We start from the raw sequence: 24052 nt of genomic DNA on the forward strand, positions 1-24052 counted from the left end.
TGAAAGTACACAGCCGAAAAGAATCCGCCCCTTCCTTCAGACTTCCTTACAGAGCACCTCCTCCAACACACATGAACGCGCGCGCACATGACGTCAGCAGACTGGTGAAAGTGGCCGCCTGTTGCTGGCGAGTCATTGAAGTACTGCTGCAATGCACGCCCAATGAGGGCACGCCCAATGAGGGCACGAGACACATTTGTGCGTGCACGAGATGGAAGGCTGACAGAGAGGGCGGCAATCCGTTTAGCCGGGCCGGCTAAACGGATTGGTCGTACTTTTTACAGTATTACGGCTTCCACAGATGCCATTTTTTTATGGATTTTTTGTCAAAGCACTTAAGATATTCATTGCTATCGGGATGTTAAGAGCATTCCATGGAATATAACAAAAAGTGTATCTCGAGCCGGTTTCTGAAACTTACTTACCCCACCTTTAATTACTTATTTTGTAGTCTAAACTATATTTTTAATATTTCAAAAATAAGTCAGACTGATATATCAAGTGAATTAAAAGCTGCAGGGTTAATCATCATCGGGAGAAACATACATTGCCAAAGTAACACCCAGTTGACTTGAAATCTTGGAAAACTAAACTCTTTTCTCAGACTCACCTGGCAGCCTCTCTTCTCGATCTCATTGATGCACATGCTTATGAGCAGCGGCACCATCAGTCCTGTGTTCTCCCTCTCCACCACCCGCCACGCCTCCACACCGAACATCTGGGGCTCTCTGTCTCCGTGTGGCCCGCCATCCAGCGAGTTCTTCCACTGGTCCATCAGGTTCAGCTTGACGTAGATCAGCCCCCGCGGCTCCAGCTTCACCGCCAGCTGGTGGCTCCGCGTTACCCGGAAAAGTGCCGGCAGAACCACCGTGCCGTGGCAACAGACGCGGTTTCGCCTCGGCATCGGCTCCCAGCTGAACACCACCAACTTCAGGTGCTGGGCGTTCTCCAGCTCGATGTTGAAGGTGTGGTCCATATCTAGGAAGGTAGTTCGGCATGTGAGAAGAGCGGTGCGTGCTTTGTTAACTGAGTCCACTTGGATGGCGCAATACACATCTCTAGAGTCAATGCGCGGAGGTTTGAGGTCCTCAGCACCGTAGAAGTGCAGGCTCATCAGTCCGGAGATGTACTGGCTGCACTTGGGTTGCTCTGTGAAGCTGTAATGGCGGAAAGCATCAATGTCCAATTCTGTGCCATTAAGTTTGGAGCTTCCACCTCCTACCTCCGTCTCCTTGCCTTTCCCGCCCTTCCCCTCCGCCGAGCTGTGCTTCCCAGATTTTGCCACCAGCTCAGGTGAGTCGCCATCACTGAGGTAACCACCTTTACTGGCGGACTTTGAGCTGCCGTTACTTTTCTTCTTGCTGAAGCTGTGCTGCGTGGACACACTGCTGTCCAGGTGGTAGCGGGAGATAACGTTACGACTGGCCTGCCCTCCCCCAGATGCAGCTAACCTGGGAGGGCCCGAGGAATGGGGGACGGCCTCCGACCCGCTCACATTGTTCCGGGGTGAATGGGCTCTGGGCTCTAAATGACTGCTTCCATTGCCGTTGTTGATGTTACTGCTGCTCGAGGTCCCCTTGATGCTGAGTTTTCGACTAAGCTCTGGAAGCTTCTTCATCTTCATGGAGATCTTCCTCACGGTGCGCGGAGACTTAATCTTGTCTGGGAAGGACCAGTTGATGGAGCTGCTCTTCTTGGCCGGGTTCGGGCTGGAGGGAGGGGAGCTGACTGCATTGGGCAGGTCAGGACCATCTACAGAGGAAAGAGAAAGACATGGATTAAAAGGAGAGCCTGGCACATTTGGATTTTCTTTGGTTGAGATGTGGTGAAAACATTTTTCAGGCTAATTCTTAGAAAGGAGAAATATTTAGAAAAAAATGTCTGCATTACTCGCAGCAACAAATGGGAACCACCAGTTCTTAAAGTTACTTTAATCCCTGGTTTGACTACACAAGCGCCCTCACTCCCATGATTACAAGAAACTGTTTAGATGTCCAGTGAAGACAGACAGGATCAGAAGATTAAAACCAAAGGCAAAGTGAGCAGGAGCCATAATTTACAGTCTTTCAGAAGAGCACTACACCTTCATGATACATCATCTAGTGATTAGGTTCACATGCAACCCAGCAATCCACTGACAGAGACAGATTCAGTAGGCGACGCTTCATAAACACTTGAGAACTATATAATACAGCTGCAGTTCATATATGTAAACCTAGACAGTGATTTAGATCATTAACAGTCTAAAAATCTAAAATTCAATTGTTCCCAAAGAGTTTCCATGAGCCCCCTTTGCTTTGAGTGGACCTCATTCAATCAAACAACAGAGACATTGAAGTGGAATGTCTTTAGCTGCAGCTCCAGGAAAAACAGCATTCAGGCTATAAGATGGAAATGTCTGTCGGGAGACACCAACTGCTTCAGGGCTGAGCTAGAGTTACTCAGTCATTATTCAAGTTGAAAAATATCCATTTGGATTGGACCTTGTAGGCAGTTCTTGCCTAACTAGATGTCTACAACAGGAAATGTCAGGGTCTAGAGTTCTACTCAGGAGTGGCAGCCATGTTTAGTCTACAGCACTGAGCTGAGTCGCCTACCCAAAGCTTTCTGGGGCGTGACAATTTATCGTATGATGTTTAAAGCTGCCATAATTCATATTTTGTATATTAACAATAAATCAAATCACCATGCGTATTGTCAAAGTTGTCACTTATATTCACAGAGAATTATCATTCTGCAGTTTCCATTGGCTCCAAAGATCTTGAGTGTCTTTCAGCTCTTTGTTTTGGTTTAAGAGACATCAAATGTATTATATTATTGTCACATATGCTGCTCTCAGTGTCATTTCTATCCTTTATAAACCAGCTTCCTACCTATGTCTACCACTGTGCCTTCCACCATTAGTATGCTCTGACTAACTGCCATAATAAAAACAAATATGGATGTACCAATGTAGCTTGTTTTTATTGCTTCAGTGCTCTGTGAAACTACCCTTTCAGTCATTTTTCACATTAAAAGAAAACATTTGGCACAGAGCCGTTTGAGTGATTAAAGTGGAATTTGTCAAATTATGGTCATCCCGCTATTTGCCCAACGGGAGGCTTGGGCCGGCCTTTAACAGAAAAGCCGCTATTTTCCACTTTCAGCGCTCTTTTAATAAGATTTCCTCAGAGGCTAACCTGCCTTTTCTTAAACTGTAGAGGGAATACCTCGCTGCATGGATCCATGGGAGATTAAGGCTGGACCACATGACTGTGCAGGGACAGTTTACCCTCCGTAAGCCTAGTGAGGAGTGCCTTTAACCCTTAGATGCACGAGTGACTGGACCCTACACTCTTCCATAAGTGGGTCTAAAAGGACCCGTATTCGAGTAATATGTGTTTTTATGCCATTGTTGTCATTTTGGTAAAGATCACTTGTATAATATTTAGTATTATATTTTGGTTCACATTAGAAATATTTTATATTTAATTTTTCACAATTTATAATTTTAGAAATTTCTTTTACATTTTGAACATATTGATGCAAAGATCTCCGCTATTATGAGACCCTCACAGTATTCCAGTCCCTTTTCAAAACTCATCTCTTCTCCTCTTGTCTACTCATAGCCCCCCCCCCCATCAACCCATGATGGTTGATCAAGTTTGATAGTCCTATACCCCTCACCCTAACCTTCCCTTATATTGTAAAGCGATTTTGAGTCCTTGAAAAGCCCTATACAAATATAATGTATTATTATTATTATTATTATTATACTGACAGGAATCAGATCTTGCTGTGTAAAATAATCTTCCTGAGAGGTGTCACTTGTGATGTAGTCTGTGTGGTCTACAGTGAATGTATTCCTGACAGCAACAGGTGATAAGAATCAAAGGTTCCCATAGGATTCCATAGAAAATGCTTGCGGGTCATTTTTGACCCACTTATGGAAGCACATTTAAAATGTGAATGGCATGATATCCAAAACATGTTTTTTGAGGAATAGCTGGAATATGAAATGAAAAAAAAATGTAATTACAAAGATACTTCAAGAAAACCACCTCACCAGGTCCAAAAAGACCCACTTATGCATCTAAGGGTTAAATATGTCCTAGATAGTAAACCCCATGCTATAACTTCTTTAAACATTTCATTTAAAGATCCTTTAATCTATGATGTTGGATTTCTCATTGCAAACACAAATGCTCATGTTGTTTTTATCAGCTAATTACTTTCTCTGAATGAACCTCAGAAACAAAAGAGTGATTCTGTAAGAGAGATAGAGAGACACACACAATGAGAGATTCAAAGTTGAAAGGAGAGAGAGTCTGACCCTGCCAACATCACCAGCTCTATGTTCAGAGGGGACCTGCTGTGCTATTCTGGGGCGAGGGCCCGCGAGTGAAAAGAGGGAGGCAGAGGAGGTGCGACAGGATGGAGAGAAGGGTAAGATGGGGGGCAGGAGCAGGGCAGGGTGTAGCCGGCAGATGGGGGACAAAGGCGCCCCTTGTCCAGGCACTCAGAGGTCTGGATGGTCGACTGGAAGGCTGGCAAGCCGGCTGGTGAATGTACAAATGAACACGGCTGTTCTCTCACATTCCTCACCAAAACATGTTTAGCCTCCTTTTCCCCCTGGCTGAGTAGCCTTCCCTGTCACAGCTTCCTGCCAATAATAGACACAGAGGCGCTCTGAGAAGGGAGAACATGGGTGGAGGTGCAAACGCCAAACAACATCTGGGTGGGGTCGTGTACACAGAGAGCCCGGTCAGGTCTGAAACAAGGTTTACAGGAGTGAAATTCCTTTTGGATGAGAAGAGTTTGACTGTTGGGTTCTTAAGCTTTCTTTACACATACTGCCTATAGATACTTAATCGCAACAAATATATGGTAAAGAAGATATTTGCTCAATAAGCTGGATTGAGTGTTTGCTATTATAGTAACACCTTGACATTCTGTACAGGACAGATACCAGTGATCATCATCACATTAACAGTATGACATTTTAAGATTCTGTAAGTAGCCACAGTTTAAACGTGTACAAATGTGTTGCTGTGAAAAAAGTTTATATATCAGGGTAATGTTATCATTAATCAACTTTCAGTGGGATTGTATTATGTTAATAGATGTTATAGCCATCATTTCACAAAGACGGTGTGGCAAAATGAATAACTCAAAGTTCATTGCATTAAACATAACTTGTATTATCTTATTGTTCAAATATTTGTATTGAGAAGAAGCATACAAGTGTAAGCAGTAGTATATATTCTTTGGGGTGGAAATCATGCTTCCCTTTTTCCAACATAGAAGACTAACATAACAGCCAGCAAGAAATAATAAGGAAGAAAAAACATAGCATGACAGGAATAGCATGATTAATGCCATACCTATTCATAGTGGGAAAGAACATACAAAAAGTATATATCTAATGAAAACATTTAAAAAGTAAATTGTGAAAAACAAAAAACAGAGTGGTGCAGATGAGCCCAGACTACCCCCCCACCCCTCCCTCCCGAGCAGTGCTGCCAAGCCATTAAAAACGATTGTTTGTGCAGTGCATTTCAGCCGACCGTCTCTCTTATAAATGAAACCATTGGACCCCACATCCTTTCGAATTCCCCCAGTCTATCTTTTAGGATATATCGAATTCTTTCTAAATGCAGAGTATCAGTCAATGCCGTAATCCAAGTTTTAAAACTGGGCACATCCTTTGATTTCCATAACAGGAGAATACGTTTCTTTGCACACAGGAGGCCATAGGACAGGAGATAAAGTTGTGCATTTTGAAGTGTGTTACATTTAACTTGTATTATCTTTAAATGATTTGTACCTTTTAGCCATACTTATTTATTAGATTGTTTATGTTCCTTGTATGTGTAAATGTACCTAGCAATAAACATGATTCTGATTCTGATACAGTGATTATCAAACGATACTGTTCCATATTAGTGCCAAGTTCACCGACCTCGTAGATCAGCATGGCTGTTGCATGCTTAATGCCTGTTGCTTCACACACATGCAGCTGTGTCCTCTGTAGCCTTTGGCCTTGTGGCAGCAGCCAGGAGAGTAACTAGACACCTCACTAGCTGAGGTTCAGGGCCAATGGTTTGACACCCAACCCTCCAGGGCCAGGTTCCTGGGTCAAAGGGCAAAAGGTCTGCATTTCTCTGGGTGACACCTGAGCTGGGGAACTGTGTCCACCCCCAACGCTTTAACGCGCAAATGCACTCACCATATTACTGTAACACAAAGAGAGAGTGGATGTAAATATGTCTGCATGCCCTCGATGACCCTGCAGCCCTCCTCAGGCATTCTGCCACCTCCTAACAAAGCACAAGAATTTATGACACTGTCGTTTAACATCGTTGACACCAGGCAGGTGCAGGAGGAGAGTTTGTGTGCGTGTGAGGGACAACCTGATCATTATCAAATATGGCTGATATTTGCACCCTACATCATGAGCCAAATGATCCCTCAATCCAATGTCAACGTTGTCAATATTAGTCAGACATTGTAGAAAGATATTAGGCGTCTTGTCTGTAACAATGTGTTTGACACACATTGACATTCTCTGATAAGCCTTGCAGGGACACAATAATCTGGTGTCCCTGATAACCCCATAAAAAACACTTACTTTACTGTGTGTGTGTGTGTCTGTACAAGCATGTCGTCCAAATGTGTGTGTTAAATGTAAAGACAGAAAGGTCCAGGGTGTGCTGACAAACAAGGGGAGTGTAAATAAACCGGTGAATGGCATACTTGTCTTGCAATTTCTTCCCTCGGTGACCGAGACCAGGCTCTGCGCTGCTTCCTCTCCTTTTGGCTCTAAATCATTCAGTGCTGGAAGGCCTTTCAGGGGCCGCGGGAGCCCGGCCGTTTCATTACAATGGGTACAAAACCCCTGCTAATATATCCAAGCATGCAGGCCTTCTCACTAGCACAACATGGCCCCCTGCCAAAGCAGCCCTCATGTAGCCTAGCTCGCCTACCACTGCAGGCATTCCTGCTCTGCTGTAACTCAGCCCACAGACTGGCAGCTAATTCTAGACGGCCTGCGGCCACAGCAGCCTCCTGCACTGCCAGGATCCAAACAACAAGGCACTAACAGCTACCTGACGAGTGTTGACGAATGACTTGTTTTATCTGAAAAAAAACAACAACAAAAAACTTTTAGGACTAAGCAGTTAATAGAGGGTTCGGAAAATACAGTTTTTTACTGTGAAATGCAATAGTAAACAAAAGTGTTTGTCAAAAGTGTTGGTTTCCATATTCAGTATAATCATGCATATCCTTACATAAGTGACTTAAAAAAGCAATTCTAGCCCACTATCCTGGGAGAAGAGTGAAAAAGAGTCTGATTTAAGCAGAAAAATGTAAGAAATTATCATGTAAGAAAACATTTATTTCCCTGGGAAAATGTACTGTATGATTATGATTTAAGGATGTTCACAAAAACATTATGGAAAGTAATTCCAGTATATTTGTGCCCCATTATTAAGAACATTTTAAGAAAATTGGGATATTATCCGGAGTCATTCTTATTGTTACCAGTATCATAGCAACATTTAATATCTTCCTATGCCTAAAAGAGATACATTGTTGGTTCAAGTCCATCACTTCTGCCTCAGGGAAAATGTTGTGGTCATTTCTTTAAACCAAATGATACATGACCAATTGAGATAGGATCATGCATTACTGAGACAAAATCCCTTACTTTTCAGTTGCCAGTTTTCTACAGCTGGTGATGAAATGAAGAACAGACCAGGAAGAAATAGCCTTTGAGAAACTATGTGACTCGAAGTTCACATCTAGTGCCAGGCTAAGGAATCTGCTCTGGTTTTGAAGTGCTTCTCTCACAATGTTGCTCCTCTGAGTTGTTGACTTCCTCCAGGCCCAACCGTGCAATCGTCAGCCGAGATTAGGTTCCAGGTTTGTGCTCAGAGGCATGAACTCTCATGTAACTTTAGCAGCCTGGGCCAATTCTCAAACGCAGCAGCCAGCGTGACCAAAACACCCCCCAGAAATAGCTCTTGATCCCATTCTGAGCACTGGCCAAGTCAGATTCCCCAAAGAGATGCTAAAGAACAAGAGATTGGGAACACACCATGCTCACAACCCCCAAAGTCCATCAATCATTATTCTCCATACAAATAGAGCATTCAGATGGACACAAAGTCAGTCAATAGGCAGCACACGAGGAGTCTGGAGTGTATCCGGTGAGGGAAAAAGAACCAGCCAGCCGAACAGAGGAGAGCTATAGTCCCAGAGAGTCATCTACATCTGCACCGCTTCATTAATTCACCAGGCGCTCTGATTCGGGCTCAATCAACGAGAGGCCTGTCAAATTTCTAGGACTGCAGATAAAGTGCTGTCTGCATGGCCTCATATTTATGTAGAGAAGATGGGACTAAAATAGTAGAGTTCAACACTGTGGGTGCACTCCCTGTATTTTGTACTGAAAGACTCTGTTAAAGCTATCATCAAAGGAAATTATTCCCAAAGAGGCGTAGGGTACATTGACAAAAATGTAGCGAGGCAACCAATGATGTGGTATCCAATAACACAGATGCTGTAAAGATATGGCTCGCTGTGATGCTAATAATAATGCTACTACCAACAAACGTATGTTTAGTGAGGCAGGTACAGCATTTCCTCTTCTGTCCTTTTGGCATTTGTCCATGAAGCATTGAAAGACTATAGCTGAGTTGTTGTAATAGGCTAAAAACAACTGGGATGCCCTTTCAGTAATAAATGGAGGTGCAATATAATTTGAATACTCATTCAGCCAAAACAATTTTAAAGCATCATTCTCATACATAACCCTTAAACCAGTGGTTCCCAAAGTGGGGGGCGCAGAGGCATGACGGGGGGGGAGCGAGAGACCAGGAGGAAAAATTGTTATTAAAAAAAAAATAAAAAAAGATTTAAAAAAAAAATAAAAGAGTCGAAAATAATATGATACAGTACTATTATGTCTGGGTCTCTGTGTTTCATTAAAGCTCGGCTCTGTGTGTGCGCACCGGTACCGGAGATCGTAGTTGTTAGCTTCTGGTGCTAGCGAGCTACGCTAACGGATATAAAGAGTTTTTTCAACAACAAAGCAGAGGAGAGTCCTCTCCTGTCAGTCTGAGAGACTCAGTGAACTAAAGGACTCTCTCAGTGTTTAGATAGTTAACTTTAGTCTAAGTTATCTCAGTGGGTCTCAAACGTTTTGGTCACCATTAATGTAAACAATTATTTCCGAGGCACACGTTTATATGATCATTATAGTTATAAAATAATAAGAGAATAAATGAAATACAGGTATGAAATACTATGACAGTAAAGAAATAATAAAGTTTATAAGGGTGATTTGTAAAATATCCATAAAGAAAAAGTAAATCTATTCACAGTTCTGTTTCATATAGGTGTTGAGAGAGGTATCCATAGATCTCTTCATTTTGCTCTCAAAGTGCACCAGATTGATGCATTTAACTTCAATATTTAAAAATCTTCCCGGGGGACCTTTCCCCCGGACCCCCCTATGTGAGGTCCACACACCACCTATAAAAATAGCACTTTACCCCTGCTTACACCTATATGCCTCGAGCCTTCATTGTAACTGTCACACTGTGTATTTGTGTGGGGAATGTTGCAGTATAAAATTCCACTGTAGCACCCGGTACATTAATGGGAAACCCTAAATGTTTGAGCACCCTCTATGAAACGTCAAGCTACCCCACAGCACCCCAAAATAAATATCTGGCGCCGCCACTGAGCCTGACTATTTGTGTTGGGGGGGCCCGACTTGTTTTTTTCTCCAAAGGGGGGGCCTGACAGAAAAAGTTTGAGAACCACTGCCTTAAATCAAGGCAGATATTTTTATTGTAATATATTTTAACAGAAGATAATAATTAATAATTAATTATGCACTCATTTTCCCTTATAGGCAGATATATAATTACAGTTTGTGAGTGGACATCAACTGTCTGGTATTTGAGTGTATATTAACTGTAACAAAGTTGTAAAGGTACATTTTATCTGACATATCAGTGGATATATAGAAAAGCTTAAATACAAATTGGTTGGTTATCACCCGTGTGTCTTTACAGCCCCATTTAACTCCTTAGCGCAGGGATGGGATACTGAATGCAGGGTGGAGGGAGCGCCCACAACACGTCTACCAAGAGAAGGAGTGCAGTGTTATTCTGCAGCCAATACAAGCTGAGTTTAAAGAAAACACGATGCACACACAGACCATTTCTGTAGGTATAGGAGGTTTCTGTCTTTAACCTTGCTACCATTCCCTTTGATTTTGCCCACTGCACCCACAACTAACACACACACAGACATCCAGCAATGAGCGTTCCCTCTTTGATGACACGTAGCCGGGCTTGTTGCTCTTTTTTGTTGCAGTGAAGTGTGGGATGGCGTCGCCAAACCCACAGGAATCAATTGCAAAGTCAACAGGCAGCAGCGAGGGAGGCAGTTCCGGAGCGGGGAGGGAGGAGAGAAAAAAACAACACCTCTGCTCCCATTTCTCATTTCACAGCTACCAGTCAGGGTACCAGTAAACCCCCACTATCACAGACCTGCTGCTCTCATTAAACAGAATCGTATAACAGCATGTTAAGGAGGCACAGGTCTTTGAATGGTAGCAAGATAGCAACATTAATTATTTCTTTTGAAAAGGTAGACAGCTCAGGGAAAATAAAAAACCCTCCTGGTAACAGAAACTCTGAACAAGATGTCTTCAATGTTAAAACTGCTGAACAATCAACTCAAGCCTCTCATCTGCTTACCAAGCATGGAAGGCTCTTATGTTACCAGTGCATTTCATATGGAGTGCAAAATAGGACTGAAACGTATCAAAAGGTGCAGGCTGAAATAGGCTTCATTTAATTAGCCTTGTGTGCTATGATTAGTGCCTTTCCTGTACCCGTACACTGAGAGCCATTCGGTACTGGTTTAATCCTAATCCTACAAGCAGAGTCTCTCAGGACGGAGAGTTTTACTGAGCCACACGTGATGTCAGAGAGAGTCAGGGGTGTGTTGGAGTCAATGAGGATCAGGCAGTTTAATCAAAAGCCTATCAAACCTGTGTTCTTGTCAGAGGCAGATTTGTTTTCGGAAGTAATAGAACACCATAAAAGATTTCAAACGTTCCACTTGGCCACATAATAAGTATTTCCTTAAATATATAGGAACAAGTCTAAACTACTTCGGATTTCAACGGTTATATTTCATGAGGAAAGGATATTTGAAAGCTTATTTCATGCCTTCATTCCCGCACTAAAACTGTGACTGTGAACACTAGAGCTAAAGTATTATATTTCGTTCAGCATACCCAAACGATTCAGCCTCGCTTTGTGCTCCTACAACTACAAATGGCTGTTGCGTGCCACAGAAAAGTGTTGTCAAAAGTTGTAATTATAGGCTCAGCTCAAGATGTGGCAATTGGTTCAAACTACCATGTTGCCACATCAGAGAGAACAAAAAGTCGGAAGTTAGAAAAAAACAGACTGAGCTTATTAAGAGACAGGGAGCCGTGTGCTGGCTGTCATCATTATGCCGTCGGTGTAGACCAGAGTTGTCAACAATTTCCAAACACAGAAGTAAATCAAAAAGTGCAGAGAGAGCACTCCAATTAATTTGAGTTAATTCTGCTTAAACATTGCTGGTTATGAATCTGTTTATTTGTATCTGCAGACACCAGAAGAGCAGCTTTAATTAGCATGCCTTCAAGGCGAGAGTTTATCAAAATAACTTTTGAAAAACCCACCAATTTACGTTTAAGTTCACAGCTCTGTCTGAGCTGCAGTCACAAGTCAATGGATATTCTTTCTTCTCAGGAATTCCTGTTGAATTCCTCCTGGCTCATGTCTCTCTGAGTTTAACTAATTAGGGACACTTATATGGAGAGATATGATTAGACAGCCCAAGCTCTTGTCTGCTCCTATCGAACAGAACAGACTGGAAGAAACTCAGCTAGGATTGCTATTTCACTCCCTTTTACCATCTTAGTACTTTTATAGGTTTAGCTGTAGTAAGCAAAAGCATAACTCGCTGTCAAATAAGTCTGTTGATCCTTTGATTGGCAAACATTTCAACTGCTGTAATTGGCGCTTAAGGTGTGCGCAACCGCAAAAATCTGCCTAAAGTGACTGGCTGAAAGACAAAACGACAGACAATGATTGGCCCTCGAGCATCGTCCAATAGAAATGTAAAGGAGAGACTGAATGGAGCTGTTGACAAAAATCAGGAAGGGAACGGAAGTTAGAACGAGCGGAGGTGTGAATGAGTCCTGTTTGTTTTTTTTGCCTTACCTGTGGTTCTGCTGGTGGAAGGCCCCCCCTCCTCCTGAGGTTTGCACGCGAGCATCTGTCTGTGCAGATGTAGTGCCTCTGTGGAATGTACAGCATTCCCCTGAACACCGTCTCCTGAAGCGCCACCAAGGCTTTCCCCGAGCGCCTCCGGCCCGGCGCCACTGCCGCCCCCAAGGTTCCTGCCGCCCTGACCCACGTCCCCCGCCCTGCTGGGCCTCCTCTGGGGCTCAGCTCTGGGGGGAACCAGCAGACGGACGGCGGATCGCTGAGACGTCTCAACTTCATCGTCCTCAGGGATTGGGTTGTACCAGATCTCGCCTTCATCGTCTGCGTCATTCTCCTCAGCCGGGTCAATGCTTCGAGGATGAGGGGACACCTTGGCCTCACCAACACTTGTCTGAATAAAAACAGAAGTTTACAGATAAACTTTGTGGAAAACAGAAAAGAAAGCATGGTACCACCTAAACTGAAACACACAACATAACTTTGTTGAAACCTAAGTCCTATTCGTAAAGAATGTTGGAAATTACATCTACTTGCTTAATGAATGGTAGTATGATGAGAATATTTCTTCAATTTTCATGTCTTTATTCTTAATAAAAATCTACTGGCAGCACCTGGTTAGCTTAGCTTAGCATAAAGACTTGAAACAATAGCAAGCAGCAAGCATGGCTCTATCCAAAGGTAACATAATCCACCTACGAGCATCTTTAAAACTCACCGATTTTAATTTTTTTGTTTGCTAAATATAAAGGGCAATTTGTTGTGTTACAAGGGTAATCATCCAACAAGTAAAACCCCCTAAAATCAGGAAAACAAATCCACATTCTTCGAAAATCCACATTCTTCTTTGGGTCTAACCTGAGGAAGGTGTAGGCGGGCCGGCCGTGATGGAGCTGCCCCTGAGGGTCTCAGGTGGTCAGGAGAGGGACTGGGGGGAGGTGGCAGCTGATTGGGGCCCTCCTCTTCAGCCCCCAGCATTCCTTGCAGCTCGTCCTTGGTGCACTGATTCTTCCCAAGGGAGCTTTGCTGCAGCCAGTTGCGTTTCTTGGAGACGGTAATTGTGGTGAGCGGTGGCCGCCATGATGATGACTCATTGGCCCTTCCCACCTCCCGGCCATTAGCACAGGGGGTTTGGACATTCTCAATGAAAGCTAAGGGTACGATGGAAAAATTAAAAAGTGTGAGAATAACAGCTTCTTGGCATAAAAAACAACTTATCATTGAGCCGAAGTCAACCAGTGGTTCTGATATATAATCTCAGACAGTTCATGTCCTATCAAGTTTAAGAACACATCTGTATCAAGAAACCACATGTGTGAAAACACAGTGGGAAGTAATTAGGTTTTATTGAGTTATCCGGAGTTATCCATGTCTCGGCCTTATTGAGTCAGTCATAAAAAATAGCCACGTCTTTGTTTTGTCTCATCGATTGTGTTAGCTTTTGTTTTATATCTTTTGGATAGACTTTCAATCCCACCACCACAGACACCCTAAGGCTCCTCCCCCCTTTTCTCCTCAGTGACTTCCCATTTCGGGATCGGAATATGTTGGCTTTCACAGAGATCACAGGGAGTAGGAGGGATTGAGCACACACATATCTTCCACCAGAGCAAAAAAAAGAACAAGAAACCACCAGCATTACAGCTGTGAAATAAAAAAGAGATGGGAGCGAGTATATGTGAGGGGTCGACGGTAAGTATAGCCCATGGCGCTATGTGCAGTGAAAAAGGGACAAATAATAGTGACGATGACGTGGTCCCTTGATACATCAAAAAAAGAGCTGACTATCTTGAAGTCTGTCAATGTATGTGAAGTATGAAGTATGTAAAGTATGTGGGTATTTTTTTTCAGATTGTAAGAATTTTTTGTTTACATCTTTACTCAAAAAGCACCTTTGCAAATAATCTGACATGCTTTTATTTTCACAAGGGATGATGAGTAGATTTGGCTAGAGAAAAACAACCTTTCAGCGTGTGTGGTGTGTGTGTGTGTGTGAGTGTGAGTGTGAGTGTGAGTGTGTGTGTGTGTGTGTGTATGTGTGTGTGTGTATGTGTGTGTGTGTGTGTGTGTGTGTGTGTGTGTGTGTGTGACGGGCAGAGTGAGGTGCTGAGTGCAGGGTCTTGCTCTAACATGTAAGCTTATGTAAAAGACTGTTTTGATCCTCTGCGGCTCCCAGACGAGCCCCTTCGCATGCTATAATGACAACTTCTCCTTTCCTCAAGGAAATGCTTTTTCAAGCACGCCAGGGTACATCCACTAAATTATAGACTTGGGAATATTTTCACTTTACAACATCGAAATCTAACAGAGGGCATCTAGTAAGGGCATGTGTTACTGTGCAATTAAAAAGTGTGAATGAGTCAGAATAAACCACAAGCTATTTTTATCGATTAATCCAGAGGGAAGGGAAGAGAGCTGAAGTTCATAAAATATCACATGGTTTCAAATTGCATAAATTGTACTCAGTCGATTGAGACTACGTTTTTTTTCAGTTTTTGTTTAGCTTGGTTGCTTTTATTGACAAAGCCCTGAACGCGGCACAGAGAGAGCAGAGGGCTCTACTGGGATTTATTTTTCCCTGGAAGTCAACCAGTCCTTCTCTCATTGCTCTCCTGTGATCTACAAGGCGACTTTATGAAGAAACTCACTGCCATCTCATATGATGTAAAATCTTACAAACACCAACTTTAGAGTTCTTCTCACCACAACAAAACACGTCTTGAACTTTTTTTTCTCTACTTGTTTTCCCCCACTTGAGAAATATGAAAGTTTGACATAAAGTGGGATGAAATGGCTTTTGTTAGGATGCCATTCCTCTGCGCTCCGATATGAGACACTGAGTTCATAGAACAGCCTTCAGTGCTAAGAACAGAAGTCACTTTTGAAGCATTCTGAATTTAAAAAAAGACAATACCAGCTTGAACTACAAGACAAAAACCATCAGTTTCCTTTTAATTTAAACAGACCGCCTGTCTGGATATAAAGCACATCTTCGCCTGCTTTACCCTTTCTGCTCTGTTTAATTTAAGAAAGGTTTCCAGCCAGAAACGTGAGCCAGCTGTGTGTTTGCATTAGCCTGGATTATGTTGTGTTTGAGGACCTGGAGCTCAGTAGCTTTAACATGTGCTGACTATTGAGTGAAACATGAAGAATGTTTCTGCTGCTATACTGAGCCGCCACATGAGTGTGTAGGAATGAACTGGAAGTTGTAATCTGCTGTGGTGGTTTGTTTTCAGCTCTTCTGGCCTTGAGTTCCTTGTTACCCTTTAAACACTGTCAAAAACTGTGTTTTACTTAAATATGTGAGAAAACCTTCAAAAAAGTACATTTTATTGTAATTGGATTTGGAATGGATTGTTTTGTTATATAAAGTAGCTTTGTAGAAGAGTTGACAAAAGAATGACTTCAAACAAATGTAGTGTAATATAATATAACTAGCATATTTTTAGCCCATAATCCTTAGTTTCTTCCCAACTCAAATCCAATCCAATCAAATAAGGGTTAACCCTAAAAACACTTAGTCACTTAGAGGCATACACACAGAGACAAACTGATGCTAAAAAATGTTAAACACTAGCTGGGGGGAAGAATGAACTACATTGTGGGAAAAAGGTAGAACAAATCTTTTTAAGACCAAGACGGATCCAAAAATTGCAGTCTCTGGATCTGGCAACGTGAGATTAAAGAGGTGAGAAGGTTGTGCATGGAGTTGTTGTCAGCATGCCATCTTCTTTAAGGGGTCTTTCATAACTGGAAGAAGAAGCGTGTCCTGACACGAGCAGCATTCCAGACCTCAGATCTAAATTCACAGCCTCACCATCGTCTCTTTACACCATCACACTCCTCCAAGGGAGAAAGCAACAGCAGGACAATGGATTGGATAATTAGTTAGTTTTGACCTTTTCACTGGTATCAAATATCAAACCATAACAAACCCAGATCATTTTCAATTCAGCATGACACAATTTCAGCCTCTGCTTTTGTCAACAACTATTATAGTGCTATATAGTAAAGTATAGGGGACTGTTTTTATAAGATGCCATGTTAGAAAGTGTTGAAATACTAAATCAAAAAGGTGTTTTTGTAGACACTTGGAGGCAAACCCACCAACGTTGTTATCACAAATGACAAGATTCCTTTTAAGGAAGTAAAAGAGGCATCTCTGGTTTTATTATTTTGTGAAAGACCGATGACGCACCTATTAAACTCATATAAACACAATGTGAAGCAAAGGAGGGGAGATATCTTCGATGCTGAGCAAAAACAGCCTGGCTCAATGTGCGCCGATGGCATGAAGATGATGTGTTCAGGGCACACACACCTCTGACCTGAAGGTAACAGATGGCTAGAGCACATAATACAAGGGTGCATGTCAGTGTGTGAATATAAAGAGAACAAGAGGGAGAGGTGTACAGGGAGGAGCGATATGGGTTTGTCTGAGGTGCTGAAAGGAATGCAAACATAAAGAGAAAAAAGTGTTTTTCCTGGTTGTACTGGTGTGAACATGTGCCACGTGAACCTGACAGTAAACCCAATTATATTCATGTCTTAATCTCCTGGATCTTCCTCTACTCTAAGACAAAACACTAGATCCACTTTCCCATAGGCTTTTCTTTCATTTCCTGAATTCCTTTTGCTCATGGAGGCTCCTCTTTTGATAAGTGTAAAACACACACCATCTAGTTTTCTCCTTCACACAGACAACACTTTGTTTTGTATACAGAGATTCAGGCTCCCCCCTTCAGAGGGAATCTTCAGCTCTGTGCCATACATTCCTGTTGACACTCATTCATATGGTAATAAGGATTCTCAGTGTAGATTTTCTTTTCAAACCAATGCAGGGGCGAGATCATCCAGGGTTGCATCACATGTCAACACTTGCATCCCGTTGAAGCGTCCTGGCAGCCTGCTAACGCTAATGCCACTTCCTCTTAAAAACGTTGGCTTGAAACCCATTATTTTATGTTGCAGCTCTTTCAGTGAATCTTCTGTCTTGTCTCATTGTTTCTGTTTGAAAAAACTGAAAGAAAATCTACATCTACAATCTTAAAAAGGCTCAAGGACACACAGTGGGACCAAATTATGTCCTGAACCGTGGCAAAGTAAGGCAAGTCATTGAAATCTCCTTCATTAAATATTTGTGCAGTAGCACCAGATATGATGATGCATCCTAAATAATGATTACAATCCAGTTTGTTGTACTGGTAATTCATCTTGAAATTCTTCGAAATTGCAGAGCAAGTAACTAGTGTTTTTCCCAAACTCTTTGCTGAACTGTCATGTGAATCATTCATCTCATAAACCATTCTCGAATGAACCCAGATGCCTCTAGTTTCTCATCCATCACCTGATCTGTCTTTACAGCCATCATCGTCCATAAATCTGTCCCAATACAGACGCACCAGACAAGAAAAAAAAAAGAAAACTCTGAGGCTCACTAATAAAGTTGCTGGCACGACAAAGATAACCAAACGCCATATCGTTCTAACATGACTTGACGGCAGGTTTATCTTACACCTGCACAGTTAATGTCTGAATACCCTGAGTAAGCAAGAATGAATGTAATCAAAATGTTGAGCAATACTACAGTGTGTGCCTGTACAAAGGCAGCTCATTGTGGAATAGCCTCCCTACTGAGATACGGGATTGTCCCACTCTCAATAGTTTTAAAGGACAACTTAAAGAATGGTTGAGCAACTAACAGACGTGTAATCACCGCTAAATGCACTTTTACACAGGGGTATCTCTTCTTGCACTTTATGTAGCACTTTTAGCTTATCTTGCACTTTATATACCATAGCTGCTACATTGTACTGCCATGTGGTAAATGCTTGTATGCTGCTCATGCTCTTTCTGTATGTCATGTATTTATTTTTGCTATGTATATAAATGTCATGTTCTTGTATGTTGTATGTGACGAGACTGCGGATGGAAATTAGCTTAAAGCTCAAATTACATTACATTGCATTTAGCTGACGCTTTTATCCAAAGCGACTTACAATAAGTGCGTTCGACCAACAAAATACAAACTTGAAGAAAACAGAATCATATAAGTACATCAGGTTTCATAGAGCAAAAACATTTCAAGTGCTACTCAACTGGCTTTAGGTAAGCCAGTCCTTTATTAGTATATAAGTGCTTTGTTAATAGTTCTATCGCTCGAAGTGGAGTCGAAAGAGATGAGTTTTCAGTCAAATCCGGCTCATTTACGCTTGTAAGTATTGTTATGTTTTAATGTGTTCATCGATGTGCACTGTCCCGGTTCAAATAAACGATTAAATGAAATGAAATGTTCCAGACAAGTTCTTTGCTTCATATTTGGTGGGTTGTTTTGTTCAACCTTTTTGGGAAATAAACATGAAGACAACCAGCAGCCAGTTAGCCTAGCACAAAGACAGGAAACTAAAGAACAACCTAGCTAGCAAGGGGTCTGTCCAAATGTAACATAATGTATCTCTGAAGCTTTCTGATTAACAAGTAATTTCTCATTTGTTTAATGTATATAAAAAATGTATTTTTGAATGGTATTGCTTAACTAAGCTAACCAGCTGCTGGCAACATCTGTGATACTGGTATCGATCTTCTTATAACAAAACAAGCTTATTTTATTTATTGTGAATGATGCCATAAAAACCTGTTTCTTAGGAGAAACAAACACCTTTTGTTTCTCCTCCTTCAAAGTAGAGGGTGTTTCTAGACATGCAAACAGGATCTTCTATCTTTCACCATAGTTTAAAAATATATATTTATAAAAGACAAGAATATCTGCCTCCCAGGAGTGAATCTCCTTCTGCTCTGTTTGTGGTGTCTATGGTTCAGTGTCAACATCAGCTTTGACTGACACACCACTCTGAGTTCAGGCTTGGCCAAGACATGATGCCTGGATACTGCCTACCTGACGGCAAGCCAATGCTCTGTGCACATCACAACAAAACTATAAATCCTCCAACAGCAACTACAAACATCCATGTGCACAATATTCCTCACCCACACACAGACATAATGGAGTGACACGCTCGACTGTGGGTGATAATCAACATGATTTGTTTTACACAGTGATGAAAGGACAAGTCAAAACAGAAATAAATTAGCTGCTGTCTAATTAAGCCAATATTTTTTGTCTTTTGACTTCATTGTGAAATTTGTTTTCCAAGAAGCTCTCAGGGGAAGGGATTATTTTTAGAAAGTCAGAAGTATATCAATATTTGCATACATTTAGAATCGAGTCATAAACTCAATGAAGAGCTTGCAGGCAAGACAAGCAATTCACTGGAGCTTTTGAGAGCTCTGGCATTTCTTTTTTTTCTTTAAATGGCTCTTTGTGAGGCGCTGAGAGGCCCACAGGGGCAAGATAAGCCCAGGGCCGACCTTAATAAATGCTTAATCGCCCTTAATTTTGTTCATTCATGGCGAGGAACTAAGTGACACAACGCAAACAAGTTAAACAACGGGAATGGCATCCTAAATATTCAATCCAGCCTCTTTAAAATGCAAGTTACCAGGGAACTGTCCAGAGCAAACGACTGGGGAGTAAGGCAACATAACAACACAACCCCCCCTACACACACACACACACACACACACACACACACACACACACACATCACACACACACACACACACACACACACACACACACACACACACACACACACACACACACACCACACACACACACACACCACACACACACACACACACACCACACACACACACACACACACACACACACACACACACACACACACACACACACACACACACACACACCACACACACACACACACACACACACACACACAGACACAGAGAATAACTGCAGTGGCTTTTCTCCTGCTTCGGATTCCTCTGGCCACAGCTGTGGAAAGGTTCAGTGACAGAGAGGGAAAAGCTTAGCAAAAGGGGGAAAATGAGAATCAAGGGAGAAAGGGACCCTGGAAACTAATATAAAGAAGAGCCACGTCTTTGTTTGAACAAAAACACATCACAGGAAAGAGTTTGAGTAGTAAAAGATGGAGCTATCATGAGCCAACAGCGGCTGGAAGTCAAACACCGAGGCCTAGGCTGAGATCACACTCTATTTCTAGCAGCACAGAACACTGACAGTCAACAACAGCCTGCGCACATGGCAGGTCATCTATTAACTCTGGAAAACACTGTCAGAACAACACTCACACTGCCATTTAAAACTACACAGATACAAAACGGTGGTAAAATAAAAACATGGTAATATGTTTTGCATCCATACAAAGCAGGTCTATTTTCATCTTCGTGCACAACAAATGTCAATACAAAGTTTTCCACACAGGCAGTTTCCGAATCCTGATTGAACTGGCAACCTGCCTTGTTTGCAGGCAACTCAGGTCAGCATGGACGAAAGGAGCAACTCGTTATAAAAGCATGCACTGCTCATAGTGACATTTTAACTAAATGTAAAATGTGACCCAATGTAGTGTAGGTTACTAAAAGGTGGTGCCTATAATCAGTTAATGAGCAATATGTGGGATAACAGAGCTTGTGGTAAGATTATTTTGTCAAGAGTGAACTTTCAGTCTCAAATTTCTAGCCGACATGGAAGAGAAGTGCTGGGTAAAATACAAGTGCTGTGGCAGAATGGTGATTGAAAGCACCAGATGAGCTTCTAAATGGACATTGTGGTAGAATAATTTCTGGGTAAGGTTTTGACCAATGCAGTCGCACACATAATCTATAACTATTTCACATTTCATTTGCGTTTTGAACCCCTAAAAAGCTGATTTGGTGTAACATGTCGCTGTAAATGGTTTCATGATACAGATGTTTTCCTATTTTTGCACTACATCACAAACACAACATCATTTGGCATTTTGTACACATCAATAGTCAAACACACAAACATAAACCAACCCACCACCAACACCACAGAAAACACCACATGAGCTACCGGAGGAGAGAGGGAGTTAGTTGTTACTGAACTACACTGTGAGTGATCCGACCAACAAACCTGATGTGCTAATAATTTAGTGTTAAAAATGCACCTAAATTAGTTTGAAGGACAGAACCCGCCACCGGTTAGAACATCTTAAAAAGGAAAGCAAAGAGGTCTGAGGTGTCTCGTCCCTTTGCTTTGCATCCAGAAGAGGAGGAGTGCAGGGTGAACCGCCACCAGACTGAGTTTACTATGAGTGGAGGAGGATGACAATAATCAGACGGGAGGAAGGAGGGTGAGAGGTCTCTGATTTAGAGGATCCACGGGGGTTGAGGCCACTCCGTGTAGCCTTCCTACCTGGCTGATGCTGTCGTGGAGACTTGACCTTGACAGATTTAACCCCTCGGTTACCAAGAGAGCAGGGTCGGTCCTGGCTTTGTCCTCCGCTGCACGGCAAAGATGAGCCCTCAATGCGTTGCTTCATCTCAGAGGACAGCAAACGGCCCTTGTGCATCCACTCCTGCATCTTGTTGACAGTGACACCGTGGCCCTTGTTGACAGAGTTGGCTCTCTGTACTCGGGCATCAGTCGGCTCCTGCTTGTTGTTGTCACCCTGATTTGTTGATACTTCGGCGTTGCTGTCTGAAGAACCCGTGAGGCTGTTGACTGAGCCGCTGCTCTCGTCATCACCGCCAGCTTCTTGTAACTCATCAATGCTGACGGCGTTGTGAAGCACCTGAGGTTCGGAGAGCTCACCTACTCCAGTTGCTCCAACCCCTTCAGCCTCTTTTGTCTCTGTGGCCCCTTTATCCCCACTGGATGTCTGGGCTTTAACACAGAGTGATGGTTGACCACATGTATACCTGATCCCTCCATCACTAACAGAGCGCAGTAACATGGGTCTTATCTTAGTCAGGGACAGGTTTACCATACTCTTACTGTTCAGCCTGGCTTTGAGGCCTGACTCAAAGTTCCCACTGAGGCAAAGCAGGAGTGAGTCAGTGTCAGACACCTGCTGTGGGCTGTGGTCGCCTCCCGATGACCAGGAGTCGCTGTCCATGTTTTTGGCGGACAACCTCGAGCACAGGCTATCCCTGGAGTGGCTACTACATGAAGAGGTGGCCTGCTGCTCAATTAAACCAACATTAATCTGCTGGACATCCAGGTTGATATCGTTCATAGCATTTATTAGAAGGTAATACGCTTCTTTCAGCTGGTTTCTAAGCCTGTCAGTTTCCTGTGCACTGTTACTGTCATCCAGCTGTCCTTTAACCTGACCAGGCCGTGGCAGCTCTGTAACCTCTGCTTTCTCACCATCACTTTTTGCTCTGATCGTTGCATAAAAGGCAGAATTTCATTATCATAATAATCATCATCTTCACTATCTAAAGGGTATCTTAGTGACGTCTCTGTGGCGCACAGGGATGCCATGTTAATGTCGCATATGTCTAACTCTGTGGGGAAAAACGTCGGGCTCTGCAGACTGCCTGCAGTCCCTCGCATGTCCCCTGCATACTCCGGCCCATAACTCTCTATATTTCTGATTACAATGTTTTCTTCTGTGCTCCTTGACATACAGTGTGTATAGTCAAGTGCTGCGCAAACTGGCAAGTCTGTCCCCAAAGTTTGGCTGTTGTCATAACTCCAGTTTGCGTTGTGTTCATTAACAGCCACTTCAGTGTCTGCCATGTGCCGGGAATATCCTCCGTCTCTATCAGCAGCAATAACCTGGGTCTCTGGCGGTTTACTGACCCCGGTATGCGGCTCTCGGCACAAAACGTAATTTGAATTGTCCCCAAACCCAATTGAGTCCCCTACGCTGCACTGCCGCGGCACCGAGACGAAGTGTTTTCTGTGGACATGCGGTCCACCAAGCGGGACCCCCGCAGATAACACGGTTTTGCCAGTGGATCTGGGTCCCTGGTGGCTCCTATCTACCTCATGTGCCCCAAACTGCGCGTTTCTTTGAAGTGAGACCCCAGGAGCTCCTCGTTAACCCGAACCCTGCCCCCGCTGCTCGGCTCCTGGGGAAGTGCGCCGGGCAACTCTGCTGCGAGACCCTCACGGACTACTACCACCCCCCCTGTTTGCACCATCGCACCGTCAACACAATTCTCGTACGTACTCATTCTCTCTGTCGTGCAATCCAGCTCTGTGAGCAAGACTACCGGGCGAGCCTCGTCGGAGTATCGCTGCGTTTGCAAAACTTTTTCTTTACCTTCTCGGCCCCCATTCGCCGCAGCAGCAGAGCCGTATCCACCGCCGACTGTCGCTCCTTTCTTGGATTTCTTCCCCCGGAGTTTCGCTAGTAAAGTCCTCCGCAGAGGATCAGCCATTCCTTTCCTTTGCCCCCAGTTTATTCCTCCAGGTTTCTTTCAGCACGCTGGCTCCAGAAGGAAAGGGCCGAGTGGGTTCTCCTCGCTCGCCGCGGTCAAAGCTCGCCGGGCGGACGGGCTCCTCTCCATTCTCCGCTGTCACCTCCGCTCTGTCGCCTCACTCAGTCCTGGCTCTCTCTGCTAAACTGCACCACCGCTCTCCCTCCCTCCCTATCTCTGCTCTACTCACACACACTTTTCCCTCATCCCCTCCCTTCCCTATTTCTCTCTCTTTCTTTCTCTCTAGCGCCTCACCTCACCTTCTCCTCATGTTTGCAGCTGAGCTCAGATAGCCTGTTTGGAATGTTTTCCTGAGCTTTGTCCAGCGACATATATTTAGAGATAATAGGCCTAATTGACAATCAAGAAAACAGTAATATAACTGAGGAGCTGAAACGATAAGGTGTTGGCTATTTAGCTTGAAACATTATTTTCTTATAATAAATGAAAAAGCTTTAGGATTACAGTTTCGCCTGTTTATTCTC

At 43.2% G+C, this 24052-nt stretch overlaps 1 protein-coding gene across 2 annotated transcripts in view; it reads right to left on the reverse strand.

Moving 5' to 3' along the window:
* syde2 (synapse defective 1, Rho GTPase, homolog 2 (C. elegans)) overlaps positions 1–23735 on the reverse strand; it is a 50297-nt gene extending 26562 nt beyond the window's left edge. Inside the window, exons 1-4 of one of the 2 annotated variants that reach the window (XM_034210136.1) lie at positions 23411–23735; positions 13143–13435; positions 12282–12678; positions 611–1752 (exon numbers count right to left, since the gene is read on the reverse strand). In XM_034210136.1, coding sequence (XP_034066027.1) covers positions 611–1752; positions 12282–12678; positions 13143–13435; positions 23411–23528 — 1950 coding nt within the window. In that variant the 5' untranslated portion in view covers positions 23529–23735. Of the gene's footprint in view, positions 1–610; positions 1753–12281; positions 12679–13142; positions 13436–21549 lie in introns of both variants that reach the window. The other variant, XM_034210135.1, reaches the window with a different exon arrangement.
* Positions 23736–24052: the final 317 nt, after the last annotated feature.

The sequence above is a fragment of the Gymnodraco acuticeps genome, unplaced genomic scaffold (assembly GCF_902827175.1).
Source record: "Gymnodraco acuticeps unplaced genomic scaffold, fGymAcu1.1, whole genome shotgun sequence".
NCBI classification, from domain to species: domain Eukaryota; kingdom Metazoa; phylum Chordata; class Actinopteri; order Perciformes; family Bathydraconidae; genus Gymnodraco; species Gymnodraco acuticeps.